The sequence below is a fragment of the Melozone crissalis genome, unplaced genomic scaffold (genome assembly GCF_028551555.1).
Source record: "Melozone crissalis strain CALT ecotype California unplaced genomic scaffold, PUWL_Pcris_2 ptg000005l_1, whole genome shotgun sequence".
In the NCBI taxonomy this organism is placed as follows: Eukaryota; Metazoa; Chordata; class Aves; order Passeriformes; family Passerellidae; genus Melozone; species Melozone crissalis.
The window spans coordinates 35,243,696-35,266,394 of record NW_026535783.1 but is presented as its reverse complement, the minus strand read 5'-3'; the positions used below and the strand labels follow the sequence as shown (position 1 = coordinate 35,266,394).

Here is a 22,699-nt window from a genome sequence, read left to right as displayed (position 1 = left end):
CCGCCGGCGCCCTTGAGCACCGAGCACCATGGTAACGCACTTCTCGCGATACCCGCGCGGCGCTGCCGGCGCCAGGCGGGGCGGGGCGATGCGCGGCCGACGTGCGGCCCCGGCCGCGGGCTCGGTCTGCGCGGCTGCGGCGCTCGGGGCCGGTCGCGGGGCGGGCAGCGGTGCGGGCAGCGGGGACAGCCACGGCGCCTGAGGCGCCCCGGCCGCTCCCTCGGCGCCTGCACCGCCGTGACCCCCCCGGCGGAGGGGCGGCGGTGGGTCCCCAGCGCGCCCGTGCCCCTCCGCCCCCGCTGCCTCCGCCCGCGGCCCCCGTCGGGCTTTGCACGGCCAAAAGTTAAAATGTGTGGTGATGGTGTCCCAGGTAAGCGTCTTCCATGTGTCTTGCTCTACAATATCCTCGAATTCTGTTTTTACAGTCATTTATTAGAGTGTAAAAACAAAAAAAAAATTAAACGAAAGGAAAACGAAACCTTGCATTTTAAATTAGGTTGTCAGCCCTCACTAGTTAGAAGGCATTCGACATAGTTTCATAGAGGAGTAGTGGTTGAAAGGAGCTAGTGTATGACAGGAGGCCTTTACCACCATGATTTAGTACAGTCAAAGTTGACAGTGGCACATTTTTTCCACCTGTAGTAAAAGGCGTAAGTACAGGTAAGCATCTTAAATACCAGCTTTCATCATTGGTGGCAAATGTATTGTACCCATGCTAGGAAGCCGTGTTAGATAATTGTCTTTATTTTTAAAAACTGATCCACATAAATTATGGTTCTAATTCAGAAGCCAAGAACTTGGTGAATCAGGCTAGTTAAACTAAGCAGTTCATGCTTTGGCTTTAACAGCATTATTTTCTGGCCTTTTGCAGCAATGGTGTTCTTTATACCATTTCATGTCTCAGCCTTTTTCTCATTCTGTTCCCTGCTTCTCACAGTTTGGAGTTTAGTAACACTAGTACTGTTGCCCAGTGTAATTTATTCCACTCTGCACCTGAACTGTAGTTGTGAGGATCCGTATGCAACTCCTTAGCCTCAAGTAAAAGCTTTGTTAAAAACAAAAACTCTGTCGTCTTAAATAATGGCTTTAACTTGAGAGTTTCTGAACGTGTTGCATGTCCCTTCACTGCTGTAAAAAAAAGGAACTACAGAAGTGCTCTGTAGCACTTTGATTTGCATATATAGCAGTGTGCTGAACGTAGCTGGTTTCAGTTTTTCAGTTTTGGTTCCTGTTCTCATGAAATTGCAGAAAGAATTAGATACTACTGGAAGAAGTTAATGTACTCGTCTTTTTTACATTGAGATGAGAGATGTGTACAAATACCATGAACTTTAAGGATTAATTATGTATGATTTGTTGAATACACAGCCTGTATTTCACCCTTTGCCTCAGAAAGTTACATTTCAGCTTCAAGTCTTTGAGAAGGTCTGAGGGAATGGCTGAGAGTCTTGGAGCAGCTTATGTAGCAGGTCACAAGGTGTGGGGCTGAACTCCAAAAAGGGATGATGGGGCCATTATTAAAGAGATCTGCAAAATAGTGAATTGAAGGGAGAGACTTTGGTTTATGATCTTGTTAGTGTAAGAACTGGTGGGCCATCAATTTAGGTCTTTGGATCGAAGTTCATATCAGGAAAAAGTGTGACCTGTATCCAGAGCAGACCCACAATATTTTTAGTCAGAAGTCACCAAATTCTAGGAATCTGCATGTGTTGAAAGGGGAGTGGAGCTACTTGAAAGAGTGAGTCTGTTGGTATTTGCTAACCAGACAAACTACCTGTGGCCCATGCAATCTCTGTAACTAAAATAATATTTTAGAGGCCAAAGAATTTTGGAATAAGGATGTTCTGTAGGCTTGTACTAGTTTTATTGTTACCTGCACATCAGCTTAGGGCTAATGCTAGCTGCAGAATAGTGGGCTTGGCTATATGGAGGCTTTTGTTTTTTCTAAGTGTATATAATTAAATAAATTTAGTAAATGACTAGTGGTTATCATTGATTTAACTAATACATTGTGGACATTATCCTGTAAGTGTATGCTTCTAGGTGCTCTGAACTTGGTGAGTCTTCTTGCAGTTTTTACACAGAGACATTAAAATAGGCTAAGGTGGAGTTTCTTGCCTTCAGAACTTTTTTCCTTACCTGTGAAAAATGTCTGGGTTGATGTGTCCAGGAATATATACCACCACTGGTCATAGAATGATGAATACTTGCTCTGGTGGAAGATTCTCCCTGGCTCACTCCTTCCTATAAATAAGGTGCATCTCATGATAATTGATAATTACTTTCTTGTAAGTATCAAAATCACTCCAGCAAATAGATAAGAAACAATAAAGGTTCTGAAATGAATCAAATCATCCCTTTGTTTTAGTATGACTGAGCGGGGGAAGATTAGAAATTGTTTCTGCAAACTCAAAAGAGCATCCCTTTTTCTATCAGTTGGGATTTGGAAAACTTTGTGTGGAGCCATTATTTGTGAGATCTTTTTACTGTGAAGAGTGAAGATCTTGTTTTTCTTAGTAGAGGTATCTTGTATTATTTTTCATTGCCAGTGCGATGTGAGGTCTTTCCACTTTGTGTGTTTGCCTGTGTGAAGCCACTGTGTTAACTTAATGCATCAGAACCTGGATTTTGCTTTTTTTCCTATACACATTCTGTTATTTCTAAAATAGTGGTGTTAGAGCAAACTGTAATTTTATGTCTAGCTGTAAACAGTAATTGCTGTTTTGATTCTAGTGCTACCTTCAATAAAGTGTTTCTAGAGAGTTGTATGAATTTTGTAAACTAAATTTATATCCATTGTTTTAATTGTGAAGAAATTAAATACTTTGTACATCAGGCCAGCTTGTCACTATGTGTGTTTGGTTTTTTTATAGATCATTGGCGTATTGGGGAGAAATGCCTTGCCCCTTGTTTTGAAAATGGAAAACTTCATGAAGGAACAATAACTTCTCTTGAAAAGGACAAGAATGGAAAATCATTTGCTGTTGTATCATTCTTGGAGTCTGAAGAAAGGAAAATACTAATAACAAAACTTTGTAAAGTCAAAGACAGTAGAGGATCCTGGAAAAGCTTAATATTTGATGAAGGTGATCTGGAAAAGCCATATTTTCCTGACCAAAATCTTCCATCTCCTGGAGTTGCTTTTAAATTATCTGACAATGGCGATTTTATCCCGTATACAATTAACAGATACCTGCGTGATTATCAAAGGGAAGGAGCCCAGTTTCTGTATAGACACTATGCTAATAAAAGAGGGTGTATTCTTGGAGATGATATGGGCCTTGGAAAGACAATACAGGTATTCTTTTTGTTTGTTACTGAGGGAGGAGGTAGTATTTTCTGGGATCTGTAAATCTTTTTTTTAAAAGCATTGTTTTTATGAAATTTAAACCTCCCTCTGCTGTTGCTGAGATGGATGAGGCAGGACATGATGCCCAGGACAGCGCTCAGAGCCAGGAGTGCGTTTCTGATTTAAGACTCACTCCTTACAGGCCATAAAACTGGGATGTGACTCCTTTTAGTATAAGCACGAGTAATTATGATAGTTAAAATGGTAGTGTATTTACTTTGAGGATTGCTACCTGCCTGTCATGAAAGCAATTTGCACTGGAGTACACTAAAAGAACTTGAGACCCTTATGTGACTCTTGCGTTTAAAATACCTTTTTCCTTTTTTTCTGAAAACAAACAGTTTCACTGTTCTGGGAATGCAAAAGAACTGACACTTTCACTCCCATCTCTGGAAATAGTGCTTTGGTATTCCATGCTACTTCCATCACTTTTTTAATAATGCAGCTTGATTGATGAGAGGATAAAGTGTAGCTGGATTTTTTTCATTATGCTTTGAATCTGGAATTTGCATCCAACCTAAATTACTTATTTTTTTAGTTACTTGCTCTTTACTTGCTCTTTACTTGCTCATTACTTGCTCATTACTTGCTCATTACTTGCTCTTTACTTGCTTTGCTATAATTAAGGTGATTTTATGTGTGGAAATTCTCTACAGTCTGTCTGATTTAAAGTGAGTGGTTTGAGTTCTGTGGGAGATACTTTTTGTCCCACTCTATTTTGTCCTGCTCCATGTGTCCAGTGCAAGTTCATTTCTTCGCTCACAGGTATTGGTTGTGGTACCTATTGTCTTTCCTTTTAGGAGAATGTTGATAGATGTCTTTCAGCACAACAAAAGTGTTGTCCTGTAGCAAACTTAACAAGAGGAGCGGGTAAACTAAGCTGTCAAAACTCTGCATAGAGCATTTAGAGGTGTATCATGGATTTGTATGAAGATTTGTATCATCTGTTAGCTGATGCTTCATTTTAAGAAGGTGGAGGCTGGTGATGAGTGATGTCCTCAGGCTCTGTTTTGAGAGCACTGCTCTGCAATGTTTACCTCAATGACACAGACAGTGGGATCGAGTGCAATCTCAGCAAGTTTGCAAATGACACAAATCTGAGCAGTGCAGTTGACACAACAGAAGAATGGGATGCCATCCAAAGGGACCTGGAGAAACTTGAAAATTGGGCCCATGAGAACATTATGAAGTTCAATAAGTCCAACTGCAAGGTGCTGCACCTGGGCTAGGACACTCCCAGACATGAATACAAACTGGGAGTTGTAGAGAGCAGCCCTGAGAAGGGGGACTGGGGGATTCTTGTGGGTGGAGAGCTGGATATGAGCCAGCAATGTGAGATTTCAAAAGAAGGGCACCTCTCTGATGATGCACCTGGTCTTTGCTGCTACTTAGTCCATGGATACTGTTTATCCCAAGTGAATTTTTAATTTGCATTTTCTGGCCAGATCTTCCTCTACCTTCTTCCTGTTTTGGAACATGATAGGAGTAGTTTGGAATAGCCTGTGCTGGGATGTTTGTCCTTGCTGTGGTATATTGTAATAAATGTGTTCTCATAATCACCTTGACTGGTTTGAAGCAGATGGGAGAATATGACACAAAAGGAGGAACATGGTTTTGATGTCAAGAACAGGAATTCGAAAGAATGGAACATACAGAAAAAGGTGTATTAGTAAAAAACAAACCTGTAGGATAAGCCTCTTCTTCCATTTGCAGAAATAAAGTTGAGAGGATAGTTAGAGGATATCTGTTCCTTCTGTTTTCTGATCTGAAATTCAAGTACCCTGAAAAGGAGGAGAGTTGCAAGACAAACCTCATCTGTTTTTTCCTGGCTCTGTCTCTTGTGTATTTTTGTGACATTTCCACTTAAAGAATAAAGGACTGAGATAGAGCAATTAATTGCTCTTATCATTAGTTCAAGGAGTTCTTGGGAATCCAGAGGCGGGAGGGGTCCCATTTTAAAACCAGATTTATTTATAGCCAACAAACACCCACTGCTGCACCCCCCAGAAAAAAATCTTCGCCCCCGCTAGACCAAACCACCTTCCAGAGCCCCATCCAGGATTTTGTCCTAAATGTTTATTTTTTGTGGAATTCATTCAATTTCTTATTTTACATAGTTACTGAGAATTGTTTTCTTTCTCAAGGTCATTTCATTTTTGGCTGCAGTATTGCACAAAAAGGGAACACGTGAGGATATTGAAAATAATATGCCGGAGTTTTTGCTGCGGACAATGAAAAAGGGCTCAGATTGTAACCCCAAGAAGGTACAACTTTTAGAGATACTAACTTAAGGATTTTGATGAAAGACAATACTTGGATTTGTTTGGTTTTTTTGTTTGTTTGTTTGGTCTAGGAGTTTATGTACATTAAATTTTAAAATTCAGCTGCTGAAGTCGGATTTCATGCCTGTCCTAGTAGTGTTTGAGAAGCCTTCTGTTTTCCAGACTGCCATAGTGCCCCTCTCTCTCTCTCTAGTTGTTATTGTCTAATCTATTACTACTGTTCACCTGCACGAATGGAAAACATTTGGAGGTGTCTGGGTTAGATTTGTGGCTAGAGTACATTGAAAAACTCAGTGAGTAGAAAATTAGTGTTTTGTGATGATATTTTTAAAGTAAAAAAAACGTGTGTCTAAATAACAGGGTATTGAATTAAGACAAATCCCTATTTTTGGAAAGTGTAATGCCTATAGCCTTGTGATGTCTTGTGTTTTCTTGATTGACTGTCATAATGTTGGAAGTAAGTCTGGCTGGTAATCTAGGTAATGAAATACAGTGACAGCAAATAAAAGATACATGTAAAAGTTCTATGTGAATAAGACACATCTGAAGATCATTTTAATTTTACCCGTTACTGAAACCATGTGATTTCTATTTTCCATTGTTATTTTGCTGCAATAGTTAGAGAATTTGACTGGCATAATGGGTTACGTGACTGTTGCTCTGTGAGTAATGGATACATTTCCTCAGGAAATACAGGCTGAGAGGAAGGGGTAAAGGGATAGCACTTCATGTGCAAAGAAGTAGGAATGATTCTGGCTCTTGATTGTATGTGAGGAAAGAATGTCACTTTGAGGACATTTAATGTTGAATGAGGTCACAGAGAGGTTGTAGACCCCATCCATCCTTATGGGATTTTGAAGACCTCAGTTGGCTAAGCTTGGGTTTGAAGTCAGTGTTGCCACTGCTTTGACTAAAAAGTTGGACTGAAAATGTCCCAAGGTCACTTCCTACCTCTTTGATTTTATTATCCTGTGATACTAAGTGAATTGTATGAGCTGTCCTAATTTTTTTAACTCTTTTCAGGACTATCTGTTTTCAAGTCACATGATGACTAGACTTACGGATTTGAGGAAGCTGCTTACCCTCTTCATCCTTTTATTTTCTCCATTTGTAAAACATTTTACAAATATATATATATACACAGATGCTATGACAACACAAAATGATAGTGTTTCATATCTTACTGCATTTGTTAAGCGTATAATTTAATTGTGTTTTTTAGTATTTAATTTTAGTATGACAGTATTTTTATGATGCATTGTATACTTGCTCAGTGTAAACTGATTACTTTTGAATTTATATTAACTTTAGATATTTTCCTTACATCCTTTGAAATGGCAGAATTAAACAGTCAGACTGCTCGGAGCAGTAAAATAGTTAAGATCTTGACTTCCGTTATTGAGAAATTGCTATGTTGTATTTTTTCTGGTGATACTGTAATATATATTTGTTTTCAGACTTTCCTCATAGTGGCCCCTCTTTCAGTGCTGTACAACTGGAAGGATGAGTTAGACACATGGGGCTACTTTAAAGTCTCTGTCTTACATGGCAGTAAAAAAGATGATGACCTGAGTCGCATCAAGCAAGGGAAATTTGAAGTTGCTCTTACAACATATGAGATGCTTCGCCTATATTTGGATGAATTTAACAGGTAATAGTTTTAATATGTTTTTGTACACACTGAATTTTAACTGTCTAATCGTGCATTGTTCTTTTCAAGGACTTTTTTCCGTACAACATATTTGCTGTTAAATCCATTGACTCACTGCGCGGCAGAGAAGAATCCCTGTACTACTGAATTTATCCTGTACTTCTGAGTTTAACCTGTAGAGTTCTGGTGGGTTGACCTTGACTGGACACCAGGTGCTCACCAAGCCACTCTATCAGTCTCTTCCCAGCTGGACAGGGAAGAAAAATTAAGATAAAAACCAGCTCTTCAGTTGAGATAAGGCAGTTTACTAAAGCAAAAGTTTACGCATGCACAAACAAAGAGGGGAAGAAGAGGTTTGTTTTCTGTTTCCCATAAGCTAGCAGCGTTGAGCCACTTCCTGGGAAATGGTGCTTCTGCACTTGTAGCAGTTGCCCTGAAAAGTAAACATCATAAATAACAAATGCCCCATTCCTCCTCCTTTTCTAGCTTTTGTATCTGAGCTGATACCATATGGGATGAGTTATCCCTTTGGTCAGTTTGGGTCAGTGGGCCAGGTTTTGTCCCCTCCCAGGATCTTCCCCATTCCCAGTCTGCTGATATGGGGGGATTGTTGAGAGACAGCACTGATGCTGTGCCAGCACTGCTCAGCAGCAGCCAAAGCACTGGTGTGTTATCAACACCTTTCCAGCTACCCACAGACCAGTGAGAGCTGCTGTGGGAAAATCAACTCCATCTCAGACAGACTCAATGCAACTGTCTTTGTAATGGGACACTTGTAGCAGTAAGTGTTTGAATGAAACCAGTCGTTGCTGGTAACACACTTACGAAATGTTCTCTGAAAGATGCTGGACTTGCCTGCCTGGAACCTGATGACTGCTAAAAGATACTTAGAAAGTATTTCTGTCTGTCAGTATAAGGAGAGCAATCACCTGGAATTTTTAGCAAATGCTCAAAAAGGTATTTTCCTTGTTATTTGCTCTTTTCACCAGCTTGATGAGATTATTGAACCCTAAAAGCTTTGAGATTTAAACCCACACATTTCTTATCCAATCCTAAACGTCCTTTTCCCCTATGTCATCTTGAAAGTAGGGTATGAATTGTGTCAGTGGCTGGTGGTAGCACCTTGCCCTCAGCAGCTGATATAAGTGGATCTGCAGATCTTGGCATTTCAGGTGTTGGGAAAGGTCCAGGCCCCAGAGGGTACCTTAATTGTCTGGAGATCCATCATCAAAACAATCAGATCTTCATTTCTGTGCTCAGGTCTGAAGTACAGGGAATAGAGAAGTACAGATAGAAGAATAAAGTTGTTATAAATGATTTGTGTTCTTTCTGAAGAACTCTTCATGCTTGATCATGGACTGGACTGTGGGCAGGGAATAGGTGCATGTGTGGAGGAGATCTAATATGTGACTACAAATACATTTCTTCAACATGCAGATTATCAAACTGTTTCTGCGCAGGATGTGACTGGATGGGCCTGTGATCTTGACACCAGGAGAAGCTTTGTGTCTTGCTTCAATACAGTGATGGATTGGCCTCAAAAGCTGCTCTTAAGTAATTAGCTGTCAGGAATAAGGATATATATGCTCAGTTATGCATGTAAATCAGTATGAGAGATTTAAGTGGAAGGAGCTAGGATATGAACATCCGTTAGGCTTTTCAGAAACTCCAATTTTTAGCATATTTTGGGAGCGTAGGAACTTGAACATGAATGAATGTATTTAGTGATTAGCAAAAATGCTACAAGATAGCCTTCATTAGTGAACTAAATGCAGCTTGCTCAGGAGATATTTTCTACTAAACATCTCTAAACATGTCTGCTTCAGCTTTTTGCAGCATATCAATCTGGATATGGTTGTGTTCTGAAATATTCATATATATAAATTTAATTAATAAAGTTAGTAAATCTCTTCCTAAGGACTTGAAGTCTTTCTTTATTATTATCTCAGTATACAGGTCATTCTACCCCTAAGTTTTATTCTTGAATTGGCTGCAAAATATCTTTTGGTTACTGCTTATAGTGAAGTTCCTTGTCATCACAATCCCAAAATATTAAAATTCCTTTGCTATATTGGTATTGTATATGTTTTCTTGAGTGATACTTTACTGTAGGAAACCATGCAGATTGAAATGTTTTCAGTTCACTGGTATTTGCCTTGGATAATTTTTGTTGGTAAAATGAAGTATACCTATGTTAAGTATATTTCGGTAGTTTACCTACAGAGACTTACTTATTTTTCATAAATCTTAATTATGAGTGGAGTTAATTTTAGTGAGATATGCTGGATTATTGGTCCACAGATTGAAAGCTTCTTTGTTCACAGAAAGCATTTGATACAGGAAACAGGAGGTTATTTATTTGATGATGTAGTTTAGCCATTATGTTCAACTATGTTAATTTAATTTACTAAACAAACAATATAAGGAAATGGAGTGATATTATGTAGCAAAACAGAGAAATCAAAAAGTAATAATGTGTTATAATCACAGCTGTTCGTGTGGCTGGCTTCACTTTTTGTATGTATGTGGGATGATGGGACAAGTAGTGTCAATTAATGAAATCTTTTTTTGATCTGCAGTATAGAGTGGTCTGCTGTGATAGTGGATGAAGCACACAGAATCAAGAATCCAAAGGCTCAAATAACTCAAACCATGAAGTCATTAAAATGCCATGTTCGCATAGGTCTTACTGGAACCATTCTTCAAAACAATATGAAGGAACTTTGGTGTGTTATGGACTGGTAAATATTTTCTTTTATGTTTAAACATCTCTGTGTGTTGACTGTGCAGTGGGGCTGGGGCAGGACTGGATGGTATGGACCCATCTGTGTTATGAAAAAACAACAACAAAATACAGCCCTCAACCTCAAAACACCTGCTTTTTTTTGAGAATATAACTTACTGAGGAGGTAAGCTCCTGGTATTTTACAGTTACTTCATACATTTAGAGTTCATCCCAGCTGGCTTCTTTGGGGAATTTGGGAAGTAGTTAGAATTATTCTTCCTCCGCCTCCCATATTACCCTTTTTTGTTTCTTCCTTTTTTTTTTCCCCTAGGGACACTCTTTTTTTCTTCTGTTCTTTGCCCAGTAGATAGGAAATCATTACACAACCTTGACCAACATAGTCCCTTTGCTCTGTCCAGTATGTGCAGGTCAGTCTGATGTACTTGGAGGATGAAAATAATAATATTTTGCTTTTTTTTTTCCAAAATGCACAAGTACACATATTTGAAAAGTAACAGTCTTGTGCAGAAAAACTTTTAATGGTCAAGGAGAGGTGCAACTCACCATAGATACAAATTTAAATCTTCTGGGAATGCTTCGCAGAGGAGAAACAAAGCAAATATATTAAATATATTTTAAATATGAGGATATACAGAACAGAAATAGCAGGAAGAATATTCTAAGCTTAGTAAATTGTTCCAATGTGTAATGCTGCCAACAGTTACTAAATTCTTTCTACCATTGGGTTTCTCAAGATTTTATTCAGTTATTTGTAATATCTGTATATTCTGATTTCATAAAACCAGCAAATATTGAAAACATGACTGTTTAGCTTCCAGTTTAGGCTCCTCAACACTAGCAGCCTTGTAGTTTAGAGCTTCTATATAATTGTGATTTCTGTTGTTCTGCTAAACTTTTTCTTTTCTTGAGATTGGAACCCTTTTCCTGAGGGGTGTGTCTTAGCATTGGAGAATCACAGAAAACAAAGGAAAAGTGGCATGTCTTAAAATAGTATCTGTTTCTATTTGTACTTAAAATTTTTAGTGGTTTATCTAGTGACTGCTACTTTAAGATAGCTTGCTGTTAGTCAGAAAAAAAAGAGTTTATGGTATGGTTTAAATCAGTGAATCAATCCCCCATCCCCTTTTGTTTTTTAATAGGGCTGTACCAGGACTTTTAGGTAGCAGAGTGCATTTCAAGAAGAAATTTTCTGATCCAGTGGAGCATGGCCAGAGGCACACTGCAACTAAAAGAGAGCTAGCAACAGGTCGTAAGGCCATGGTGAAGCTAGCAAGAACAATGTCTGGCTGGTTTCTGAGACGTACCAAAGCGCTTATCAGTGATCAGTTGCCGAAAAAGGAAGACAGAGTAAGAGTGCCTGCACATTTTGAATACAATGCTAATGAATGTATCTCTTCTTTAGTTTTCTTGTTGTATTTTCTCTCTTGCATCATGTCTGTAGTTTATGGTTCTCTCTTCATCTTTTTAACTTGGGAAGACTCTATAGCCTTGGAAAAAGTGCACTTGAAGTAGTGTGCTTTGTTCACATAATTACTATGATTGCACATTGAAATGGAGTTAATCAAGCATGAAAATGCTCAGCCAGTCTTCTGTCTAGTGTTTTACACATCTGTTTTATGTATGTTTTTGTCCTTATCTCTGCAAGCCCAAAGCAATGTATGTAAATGTATGTCTTGAAATTCTATGCAGAACTTCTGAATTTGCATCTTGAAACTTTGTGTATGGAACAGTATGCTTTTAACTCCTTCATTTTCAATCCTGAAATAAAAGAAAAATCTCAGACAAAATGATTCTGTGATAGGCCTGTAATCCTGTTCATCTGATGCAATTGTAAATATTACATGAAATGATTATACTTTATTGATATAGATAAGAGTTCTGCTAAATATTTTCTTCTGAGTTGACAAATATGTAAGTTTGCATCTGGTTTTATTTTCAAAATTTGGTGTTTTTCTTCATCCTTAGTTTATAATAATGTCATCTAGGCAGTCTTCCGAAGGAAAGATTAACACAAACATCAGTCAGTCTCCTTTCTGAATCTAGCAGGTTTTATTCTTTTCATTATCTTGTTAATGTGAGTATATGTTCAGGTTACTGCTGTATTATTGTAGCTCAGCATGGTGCTGCTGCTATGTGGATAGCGTAGGTTAAGGAATGATCTTGGGATTTCTGTCTCCTGCTGCTTAAGACTAAAGATGTCATGGAGATGCCACCCATGGTCTTTCAGAAGAGGGATCAGTTTTCGCCATAGCACTTTGTAGATCCATGCCTTCTCATTGTTAATTCTGTTTGTCCTGCTTGTGGCTTTCGGTAGTGCCCTACAACAGCTAATGCCTAAAAAGGGGAAAGAAAGGGCAAATTAAACACCTTGCAAAACAGAGAGAAATCTCTAATTAACATTATGCATTTACTTCTCTCACTGTTCCTTCCTCGTCCTATTCCTTCACAAAAGCCATGTTTAAAGGTTTTGAGCAAAATAACAGCAGGTTCTTGTAGAATGGTATTGATATTCTTTGTAGAATTTTGGGGTGGAATAAAATAAGTGTGCATACATTTTTGCTACAGTTTCATGCTACTTTGGTGTAAAGATCCACTTTTTTTTTTCATTTGGTGATAGAATAATTTCCTGTTTAACTATTTGAGCAAGTCTAAAATTTATTTCTACTTTATTTTCAGTGATCTGTGATCTGTTTTTTATGATGCAGTGGTTTTTTGCCTTTCATTGTATGATGCACATGATAGTGTTTCTTGTGTTTCCTCTTTGGCAGATGGTGTTTTGTTCCCTCACTGAATTCCAGAGGGCTGTGTACCAAGCTGTGCTAGAGACAGATGATGTAACCTTGGTGTTAAGAGCGGGAGAGCCCTGTAGCTGCAACAGTGGCCGTAAGAGGAAGAACTGTTGTTACAAAGTAAGAACTTGGCACTGTTTGGATTTTAGCGCATAGTCTTCTGAATTTCTCAAGAGACTCTCTGCTGATGAAGAGCTGATTGAAATATTTGCCTAGTTGTAGCTCATCTGTTTGGGACATCCCAGCTGGAAACACAGGGAGCTGCATCACCAGCATGATAGAGTTAAGCACTTTGAGGTTACTGCAAAGCTGCTTTGCACGCCCTGAGCAGGTGATTGTTCCCTATGCAGTAAATTTTGGATCTTTTGTATCAATAGATGCACCTGTGATTTAGTTGATACTGACAAGAGCACTGCATTGAGATGTTCAGTATGTGTCAGGCATGCTGCTTCCAGGTGCCTCAGGCAATTTGTGCAGGACCTGCGAATGGGAGGCCCTATGAGCTCAGCAGGCTGCCTGGGTAGTTAGTTGTGTTCTAACTGCAGTCATGCCTTTCTGTGCCATTAAACATCCACTTTCTCTTGCTTCATGAGGGGAGAAATCTAACAGCGAAGAGCACTAGTCGAATTTCGTCCATGAATAACAGCTTTGCAGATTTCTTTGATCTTCTCCGGACTTCTTTAAATCTTGATCAGTCTAGCTTTGTATTTGTTTTGCTTACCTCACTCAGTAGGCTCAGATTAAGCACATCTTTTAAACATTTAGAAGCATGTGTCACATGCTTGTTTCTCCCTTTTATCTCTCTGGCCTGCTCTGATTCTTGTTTTGAGTGTTTTGAGTTTTTTCTAAATGATGTAGCTTCTTCAGTCTCCTGCATCTTTATTTATGAGCAATCCCCTCATCAGTTTTTTTTAATATTCCATGGATATTAGCCCTCTTTGCAGACTTTTGTTTCTAGTGGTGTTTTGTAGAAAAAAGGAATGCTGGTGGACTTGATTCACAAAAGGGCAGTAGGCAGGCCTGCAGATAGTTGAGTGCTCTTATGGACTGTTTTATTCCAAAGTTAACTGTCAAATTTAGTAACTTGAGAAGGGAAAGGAAAACAAATATTGGTCAAGCCAGCCAGCCATAACTAGGAAGATAGCTGATGCTGTTGCACAGTTGCTGTTGCACTGTAGAATATGCAAAGCTTGAATTTTGCTATTTGAGATGCTTGGAAAGCTTTTGCCGGAAAGAAAAATAAAGTTAGCAGTTGAAAGGTAAGAAGGCATTCAAACTGGTCTTGCTTGATTTAATTAGTTACAAAGTTACCATGTTCTTGTTTACTAAAGAATTCTTGGTTATCTCCATGGGATGTCTGTAGAAGTTACTAAGATGTTTCTATTAATAGGGTGACAAAGCTGAAGAAAAAACAGAACTTGGTTCATTTTTAGCAGAAATACAGTATTCATCTCTTGGGGATCAGTTATAGTATTGTTAATGCATTAAACCTGGTAAGAATAGCATTTATTTGAGATTATTACTTATTTTCAGTAGTATTTGTTTGCATAAACTGTTTCTTTTTGTAGGTAAATGCACATGGTGAAACGATTAAGTCATTACGCTTCAGTTACCTAATGATCCTACAGAAGGTTGCAAACCATGCTGCACTGCTGCAGACAGACAACACTAGCAAACTGCAGGTTAGTTTCAGAAGTATCTAAAAAATGGACTTTTGGAAGATAAATGGGATGAAAACTCTTGAATGAAAATTGCTGCTGGCCTCCTTATAAGCCATAACTAACTGCAATTAAGATATTTTGTAAGATTCCTTTTCCATTCAGTCATACAGAATGGATACCTTATAAAGATGTTATACAAAACAACATGTTCATTTAGTTGATTCATATCTGAAAGTAAGGGTTATAAAACATCGAAGAAGTTAGGAGAGAGAGTAATTTTTCATGATTTCTAATAGGGTTTCATAAATGTAACAAAAACATAAATTTTTGTTACATTTATGGAGTGCCTATAAGAGGAATGTCTTTGTGCAAATAAATAATAGATAATTAGAATGGGTTTTTTCTCTAGTATTTTATGTTAAGAGCTGAGTTTGTTTAAATAATGAGAAACATGTTTTAGAAAAAATTGCTCAATGGAAGATCAGTATCAGCTTATCTTGTTACTATGGCAAGCAACCAGACCCACAAACAGCAGTTTCAGAAATGCTTGTTTGTGAGCCTTAAGATCCAGGAATGAGGAAAGGGATTTAGGGGCATTACCACTTTTTCTTAGAATCTATCAAGGAAGAGATATTGGAATGTCCTAGTTAATTTTGTGAGCTTGTTCCATTAAAACAGTTTTGCTTTTTTATAAATGTTACTTTCAGTGTCCAGCACACTACACACAGCATATAGCCAGATGTTTTTAGTGGGCTTTTTTGTGTATTGCAAATGTAGTTTTTGTTGTAATAACATCTGATGTTTAAATAACCTCTGAAATAATGGAATGCAGGTATTTTGTGACTTACAGTCTTCTGCATCATGCATAATTATTAATTTTACCAACATCTACTAAGAAACTAATACTTAGTAGTTTTTCTTACCACGGATACTGCATGTACCTTGAGTATTGAAGGCCCTTACATGTGATATTCTTAGGTGGGAGATGTAATCTTTTCTTTCTCTCTGTAAAAGTGGACTTAAAGTGTGAGATTGTGTTTAAGTTCAGAGCTAAATTTAGCAAGTGAGCTTTACGTGGCTTTAAAACACCTTAAGTCCATTTCCTGTACAGTTTTTGTTGTGGAACAATATGTAATTCCCATACTGGCTTGCCTGAAAGAGTCAAGAGAAATGTTGGTGCAGAACCCTTGGGTAGTGCAAATGTCAAGGCAAGAGGATTTTTTGAAATGGACAATTCTGGCCAGAAGAAGACGTTCTGAATACAATCTATGATTTCAGATTAGGAATCTTTTTTTTTTTTTTAATGAAACAAAGCAAAACACACAGGAAATGGTTTATCCAGCAGTTTTGTAGTGAACTAAATTAAAAACTACATTAGTCTGCTTGAGATACTTGGGCAGATCATGTTTCAACCTGTTTAACTCTTTGCATGGCTTAACATAGCTCTGACTTTTAACATCTGTTTAACTTTTCTGCTTTTCTTCCAGGAAGCGCATATCAAACGAGTTTGCAGCCAGGTATTTTCCAGTTTTCCAGATTTTGTGCAGTTAAGCAAAGATGCAGCCTTTGAAACTATTTCAGATCCAAAATATAGTGGAAAAATGAAGGTAAACCCCTTCCTTAGAAGAAAAAAAATTTTATTAATAGTAATAGATTTGGCCTGTATTATATGGATATAAGAAAATATACACCTAATAGTTTTGGGGGTTTTAATTATTCTGTTTATTGTTCATCATACAACAGCAGGAATCTTTGGTCATGGATCAGTATTTATCTGGGTAAAGACTGGATAAGAATAATCTGTGATGCTAAAATTTTCTGAGACTTTAGCTTCACGTGTTTGATGGTGGGCATGGAAATGACCCTTGTAGTCAACAGGATTATTGTTGCATGAAACCATGGATTCTGGTGACAGTCAGAAATACTTGGCAAAGAAAAGGAAGCAAAACAAAATCATTATGGGCTTAATGATTTGTGCACAGCTTCAATTTTGTGTGAAGTTCCAATCTCTCCTCTCAAAAAGGAGATGTTAGACTTCGAAAAGGTCCAGAGGACTGTTCAGAGAAGGGCCACAAGCGTGATTAGTAACTGTGTCAGAAGCAGCCAAGTAGGCTGGGACCCTCCAGACTGTAAGGAGTGTCTTAGGGTGAGTGGGACCTACACAATCATGGAATAGCATGGAACTGGTGAAAATGTATCAAGTGCTTACTGATTTCTTGAACCCTTTGGACATTAAATGAAAATAATAGTAGTTGTGCTGAAGATGACCAAAATAAATGTGTGTAGTATGAATCTGTGAAACCTCTCATGTCAGAAACTGTCTTTCTCTTGTTTCAGAGAGGAGCAAAAGATGATGTGATGACATATAGTATAGATTATTATGATGTTGCTTAATGTAGATGAAAAAGATGTCTAGTATAACTAATTAAAAAGAAAGCCATACTAGTTTTAGTAGTACTCTGGAGCTGAGAGTGACTGGGAGGGTTAGAAGCTATGCAGAATTTTGGCTCTCTGTAAACCTGAATATTAACATTTTCTTCTTGGGACTGGTGGCAGTGGGAAGATTATGTTGCTGTAGCAGGAATGGCTGTTATCACTTTACTGATTTGTTACCATGTAAGCAACAACGTTCTTTATTGTTAGATATGTATGAAATGCCTGCATATTAACTTTGTTGCATACACTTGATTATTTTGAGAAGGTGAATTTAGCTGTTAAATTAATACATAGCTTTAAAAACCAAATCTGTCATCTTCAGGAGCTGAAGAATTACTTATGAAGCAGTTCTGTTACTGATTATTTTACCATGACATTATTCACGTTCCTATTTTACATTTTTGTTATTCTTTTATTATATTCAATTTTTTTCCAGTGCATTGTCCTAGAAAAGCTGGCAGCCATGGCTTCCCTTTGCCAGATTCAAAACTGGCTGGGTAGCTGAGCCCAGAGAGGGGTGCTGGATGGTGCCACATCCAGTTGACATCCACTCACCATGATGTCTCCCAGGGTTCAGTTTTGAGGCCAGTCCTGTTCAACATCTTTACTGATGATCTGGATGAGGGGATCAAGTGCATTCTCAGTAGATTTGTAAACTTTAGATAGGTGGGATTGTTGGTCTGCTGGAGGTTAAGAAGGCTCTGCAGAGGGATCAGTGGGCTGAGACCAATGATATAAGGTTCAGCAAGACCCAGTGCCAGGTCCTGCATTTGGCCACAACAACACCCTGCAGTACTACAGGCTGGGGCAGAGTGGCCGGAAAGCTGCCAGGTGAGAAAGGACATGGAGGTGCTGGTCAGCAGTGGCTGGATGTGAGAGAGCAATTTGCCCAGACAGCGAGGAAGACCAGTGGCATCTTGGCTTATATCAAATTTTGTGTCCAGCAGGATCAGGGAAGTGATTCTTCCCCTGTGCTTGGCGTTAGTGAGGCCACACCTTGAGTGCTGTATCCAGTTCTGGGCCCCTCTGGCAAGAAGGACACTGAGATGCTGCTGGAGCATGTTCAGAGAAGGGCGAAGGAGCTGGTGAAGGGTTTGGAGTGTCATGTTTATGATGAGCAGCTGAGAGAGCTGGGATTTGTTTAGCCTGCAAAAAAGGTCTCCCCTGGGCCTCCTCATTACTCTGTACAACCACCTGAAATGATGTTGTGGTAAGATGCGGTCCTGTTTCTGGCCAGAGTTTATTTTGTCCAGTGGCTGCCTGAAGTGGTGCAGGTGTGCCTAAAGGATTATTCTGTACAGCCCAGAAAGCCAAAGGTGTCCTGGAATGCATCGAAGGAGGTGTGGCCAGCAGGGCAAGGGAGGTGATTTTCCTCTTCTGCTCCACTCATGCAGTGTACTGTATCCAGCTTTCTCAGCACAAAAAATATATTTTGGAACAAGTCCAGAGGGGCCATGAAGATTATTACATGGATGGAACACCTCTTCTCTGAGGAAAGGCTGAGGGAATTGAGGTTGCTGAATCTGGAGAAGGCTCTTGAGGAATCTTATTGCTGCCTTTCACTAATGAGGGAAATCTAAAGAAATCTGGAGGGGGACTTTTTACAATGATAGGAAAAGGGATAACGGCTTCAAAATGAAAGAGAGTAAGTTTAGATTGGATTATAGGATGAAAGTCTTCTCTGTGAGAGTAGCGAGGCACTGGAGCAGGTTGCCTGTAGAAGCTGTGTATGCCCTGTCCCTGGAAGTGTTCCAGACCAGTTAGGATGGAACTTTTAATCTAGTAGGTGGCATCCCTACCCGTAGTGGCATGGTTTGAAACAAAATGATCTTTAACCCAAACTGTTGTATGATTCGAAAATCTTTGTGCCTGGAAAGAAGATAATGGGTTATATAGCTATTATTGAAAATAAGCTGGCTTTTGGGTCCATTAATCTTGACTTCATGGTGCCAAAAACTGGTTCATACCTTTTTGGTGTCATGACTTGCTTCTTTTTTTTTTTCCTAAATTATAGAATGGAAACTATTTGTGATGATTTTGCATTTTATACTGTGAAAGCAAAATCATTCAGGAAGTATGTAATTTAGAAAGTTGTCGTAGCATAAGAAAATAATCACAGATGAGTCAACTAGTATTAAAGCTTGGAAATGGCTTTATGAATTTTTAACGTGTTTATTTGGAAATAACTAAGACAAATGATAGTAAAATGTTTTTAGTAACCTTGTTGCACTGTAGTAGTTTGCATTTCCTAAATAAATAAATTCATAATTAGTTTCATAAATGGATTCTACAAACTAAGTGACATTCTTTTGTAACTTTCATCTGGTAATGTAGACTGAATAAGCATTACTTTATCTTTTTACTTAAAATTCACTACAGACGGCACAGAAGTTTTGGTACAGGTGATTATTCTTTTGTAGATAAGCATAGTTGCAAAGGAATTGTTTGTGGTATTTTTAAAAAATTTATTCAGGGAGGGGGGAAAGGCTGTGATTTTTTTTTTTAAATGAAGTTTATTAGCTAAGCAGCTGTAACTGTTTTGCAGAGTTGAAAAGGTTCCATTACTCAGCCTATTTGTTCTCCAGCCAAACAGAGATAAAACACATAGTAAGACATTCTGTTATGGGATATGAATTACTTCCACCAGTAAAACTAGATCTGCTTGTATGCAATGGGTAAAGAATGGCCTTTATGTAGTGTTTGTGTCCTACCTGTTGTTGTGAGTCATCTCTCTGTGTTTTGCAAACTGTAGCATTAACATGCCACCCCAGGTTTTCTGTTCTGAATTTGGAATTACACCAAGAGCCTGGAAAAAACAATTCCTACAGTCCAAATGTACAACTTGTATAGTCATTGATGGTGTACCTAATCCGGTATAACAAGGACACTAATGTATCTGTGTTAGAGTGGGAGGTGGGTAATATGCAGTGATTAAAAGCTTCAGCTTTTTTTGTGAAATTATCCCCTCCTTTTCACTTGTACTGCAGATTGTACAGTTTGCAAGCTTTGCTGACATATTTTATTACATGGTAAATTTCATGCTTAGATTTTAAAATAGAAGTAGTTGAGTATATGAGAACTGAGTGAAAGGAGTGATCTGCTTTATTTGGAAACCACTGTTTTTCTATCATGATGATGTAAAATAGTGGGGACCTGCAAAGTTGAAGGACTAGTGGTTCATTGCTTTTGAAATGCAATGATTTCAGATTGTCCACACGGAAGTATTGGGGACTGGTTGGAAGAAGATGAATGAGGATAGATTTACAATCCTGCAGTAATTCTCATTCAGACTACCTTGTCTGATTATTTCTACAGTTTTGTTAAAATTGTGCCACAGAGACGCTATGAGCTTTCTAGGTGTAAAGGGTTATTAAAGTCTGTGCAGTTGAAATTTTTTTTTTTAAAGATTTATTTTTTAACTGCATACATTTCCACGGAGAGCTATTTGTGGCATTTCAGAATACTGTTCTTAATACAAATATCTTAGGAATAACTGTTGTATTGATTTAATTATTTTTGCTTGGGATATTATCATTCAGTAAGAAAATGGAAGTCTATTGGAGTACTTTGCAAGAAATGGTAATCTCTACCATTAAACATAACTCGGATCCAGACAGGGCTGGCTTTGAAGGTTTAAAAAATACTGTAGGCTAGCTTGAACATCTCTATAGAAAAAAGTTCTCAAAAGCAAGAGGTAAAATTTCATCACATACAGATGACTCAAAATGTGTAGCAATGGGGAGATGTATGTTTAAATCCATGGGGACTCTTACAAAGAACATGTGACTTCTGCTTGAGTATGATCGAGTGTTTCTGTTTTGGGCGAAAAACATACAGGACAATATTCTGGTGAGCAAGTGTAGAATTTACTTCTCTTTGGTGCAAAAACATTCATTGCTTTTCGCTGTTAGAGTTGTTTCTTACTCCAGAATACCTAAATTCCCAATGGGATGAAATTGATCCATTTCATTTAAGCGAATTGTGTGGATTTATTTTTGTATTCTCCTATAGGAAATTCACTATTTGACCTGTACTTTAATAATAACAACAATAACACAGAAGCCAATTCCTTCTAGTTTAAAAGAATGTCACTTCTGTTTCTTTTCTTAATGTGGCCAAATAAAATGCAAATTTGTATAGTACAGCTCTGCTAAATGGCCTGTTGAGTATTTTTTTCCCTAGTAAAATAAATCCTGGATTATATGTTCATGTACAATGAAATGAGGCCAAAAAAATCTGTCATTTGTACCCTGTTTTCAATTGTAACAAGATGGCTGACATTTAGTAAGGAGTTCAGGAGTGACATATTATTACCATTTTATATTGTGGATATTGTCCAAACTTGTAACATTAATACAAACATTAATCTTTATTTGATTGTCAAAGATTTCTTAGGCTTGTAGTGAAATAATTCTTGATTAACAGTTTATCTATTTATCACTGAATAAATACAATTTCAAAAATATTTATTGTCCAGTGGAAAAAAGCCTCAGTCACGATGCAGAAAATTCCTCTTTTCCCATTGTGTATGGCTTCAGCACAGTGCTCTGGAGCTGCCATTGCCAGATGTGGACATAGTTCTTTTGAAAATAACAGTATCACTATTATACACAAGGCTCTGGATTATTTGCTTCCCCACCAGAAGAACATTGTGTGTGGGCGGATTATTGGCATTTCAAGGTCTGCGCAGAGTCTGGGAAGCTGGATCCTACTGTAAACAGAGCAACAGATGAGAGTGGGAGCGGGGAGGGGCATACATCTCACTGATTATTTTAAGAAGACAAGTTCCAAGAAGCTCTGAACTCAGATGTAGGACAGAAAGTTTAAGCAGACCTTGGAGTTTTCAGGTTAAATGTGTGCATTTTTTAAATGAAAAAACTCTGAATCTGAGCTAGTGTGTGACATAAGTAACTTTTTGTTGCAGTCTATGCACTTACACAAGTAGCTTCTGAATCTACCTTTTAGTGGTCTGATGACCTTGTCACAGTAGGATTTCCATGTACATCATTGAAAAATGCAAAGTTCCAGCATCTCCGTTACCTTTGGCCCATTTATTATGTTAGTAATGATTTTTGTTATGGTTCTGCTGGCTTTGCAAATAATTAAGTTCAGTGTAGTCTGTTTGGAGGTTGAAAACATGAGTTAAGTGTGTGTAAGATGACCTGATAAAAATTTAGATTTTAGATAAAAATGTCTTCATTTTTCTGCTGTGCTTTATTTACAGGTCCTTCAGCAGCTTTTAAATCACTTCCGAAAAAATAAGGATAAAGTTCTTCTTTTCTCCTTTTCCACAAAGGTGAGCTCCATGTGATTTTTATCAATTAACTGCAGCAGTAAGTTCTGAAGGGTGAATCTGAAAGTTGACAACTTGTCAACCACATTTCCTTATTGCTTCTACTGTTAGGAGTAATTACGAGGACAGTGTGCCATACTCCGCAAGGATATTGAAACATTATGTTACCTCATGATAAAAATGGTAACAGCAAAACAGGTGTAGCTCTTCTGCTGTCCCTAGACCTCTTTGAAATAGTTGTATTACTTCAGGTGCAGATAGCTAAGTTCAGCTGGTATGTCTTGAGTTACAGCACTGTCATAGCTCAGTATGACTGCCATATCATAAAACCTTTGTGTTAGCACTGAAAGTTAAGTTTCCTCATTCTGCTGACTTTTCATCATCAGCAATGAAACTGAAATTCTTGCTGCACTAGTTGGTTTGAAGTTAAAACTCTCTAGTTGGAGTGAGACTTATATGTACATTTTACTTTTAAGGTACTTGCTCCTTGGT

At 38.1% G+C, this 22,699-nt stretch overlaps 1 protein-coding gene across 3 annotated transcripts in view; it reads left to right on the top strand.

The window, feature by feature from the left end:
* Positions 1–276: 276 nt before the first annotated feature.
* Positions 277–22,699, top strand: part of ERCC6L2 (ERCC excision repair 6 like 2) — a 40,127-nt gene continuing 17,704 nt past the window's right edge. For all 3 annotated transcript variants that reach the window (XR_008483766.1, XM_054286715.1, XM_054286723.1), the window contains exons 1-10: positions 277–370; positions 2,874–3,298; positions 5,494–5,613; positions 7,089–7,282; positions 9,862–10,023; positions 11,168–11,375; positions 12,797–12,937; positions 14,386–14,499; positions 15,966–16,085; positions 22,139–22,210. Coding sequence is in view for 2 of the 3 variants with exons in the window: in XM_054286715.1 (XP_054142690.1) it covers positions 349–370; positions 2,874–3,298; positions 5,494–5,613; positions 7,089–7,282; positions 9,862–10,023; positions 11,168–11,375; positions 12,797–12,937; positions 14,386–14,499; positions 15,966–16,085; positions 22,139–22,210 (1,578 nt within the window). In the remaining variant the exon portion in view is untranslated. The remainder of the gene's footprint in view (positions 371–2,873; positions 3,299–5,493; positions 5,614–7,088; positions 7,283–9,861; positions 10,024–11,167; positions 11,376–12,796; positions 12,938–14,385; positions 14,500–15,965; positions 16,086–22,138; positions 22,211–22,699) is intronic.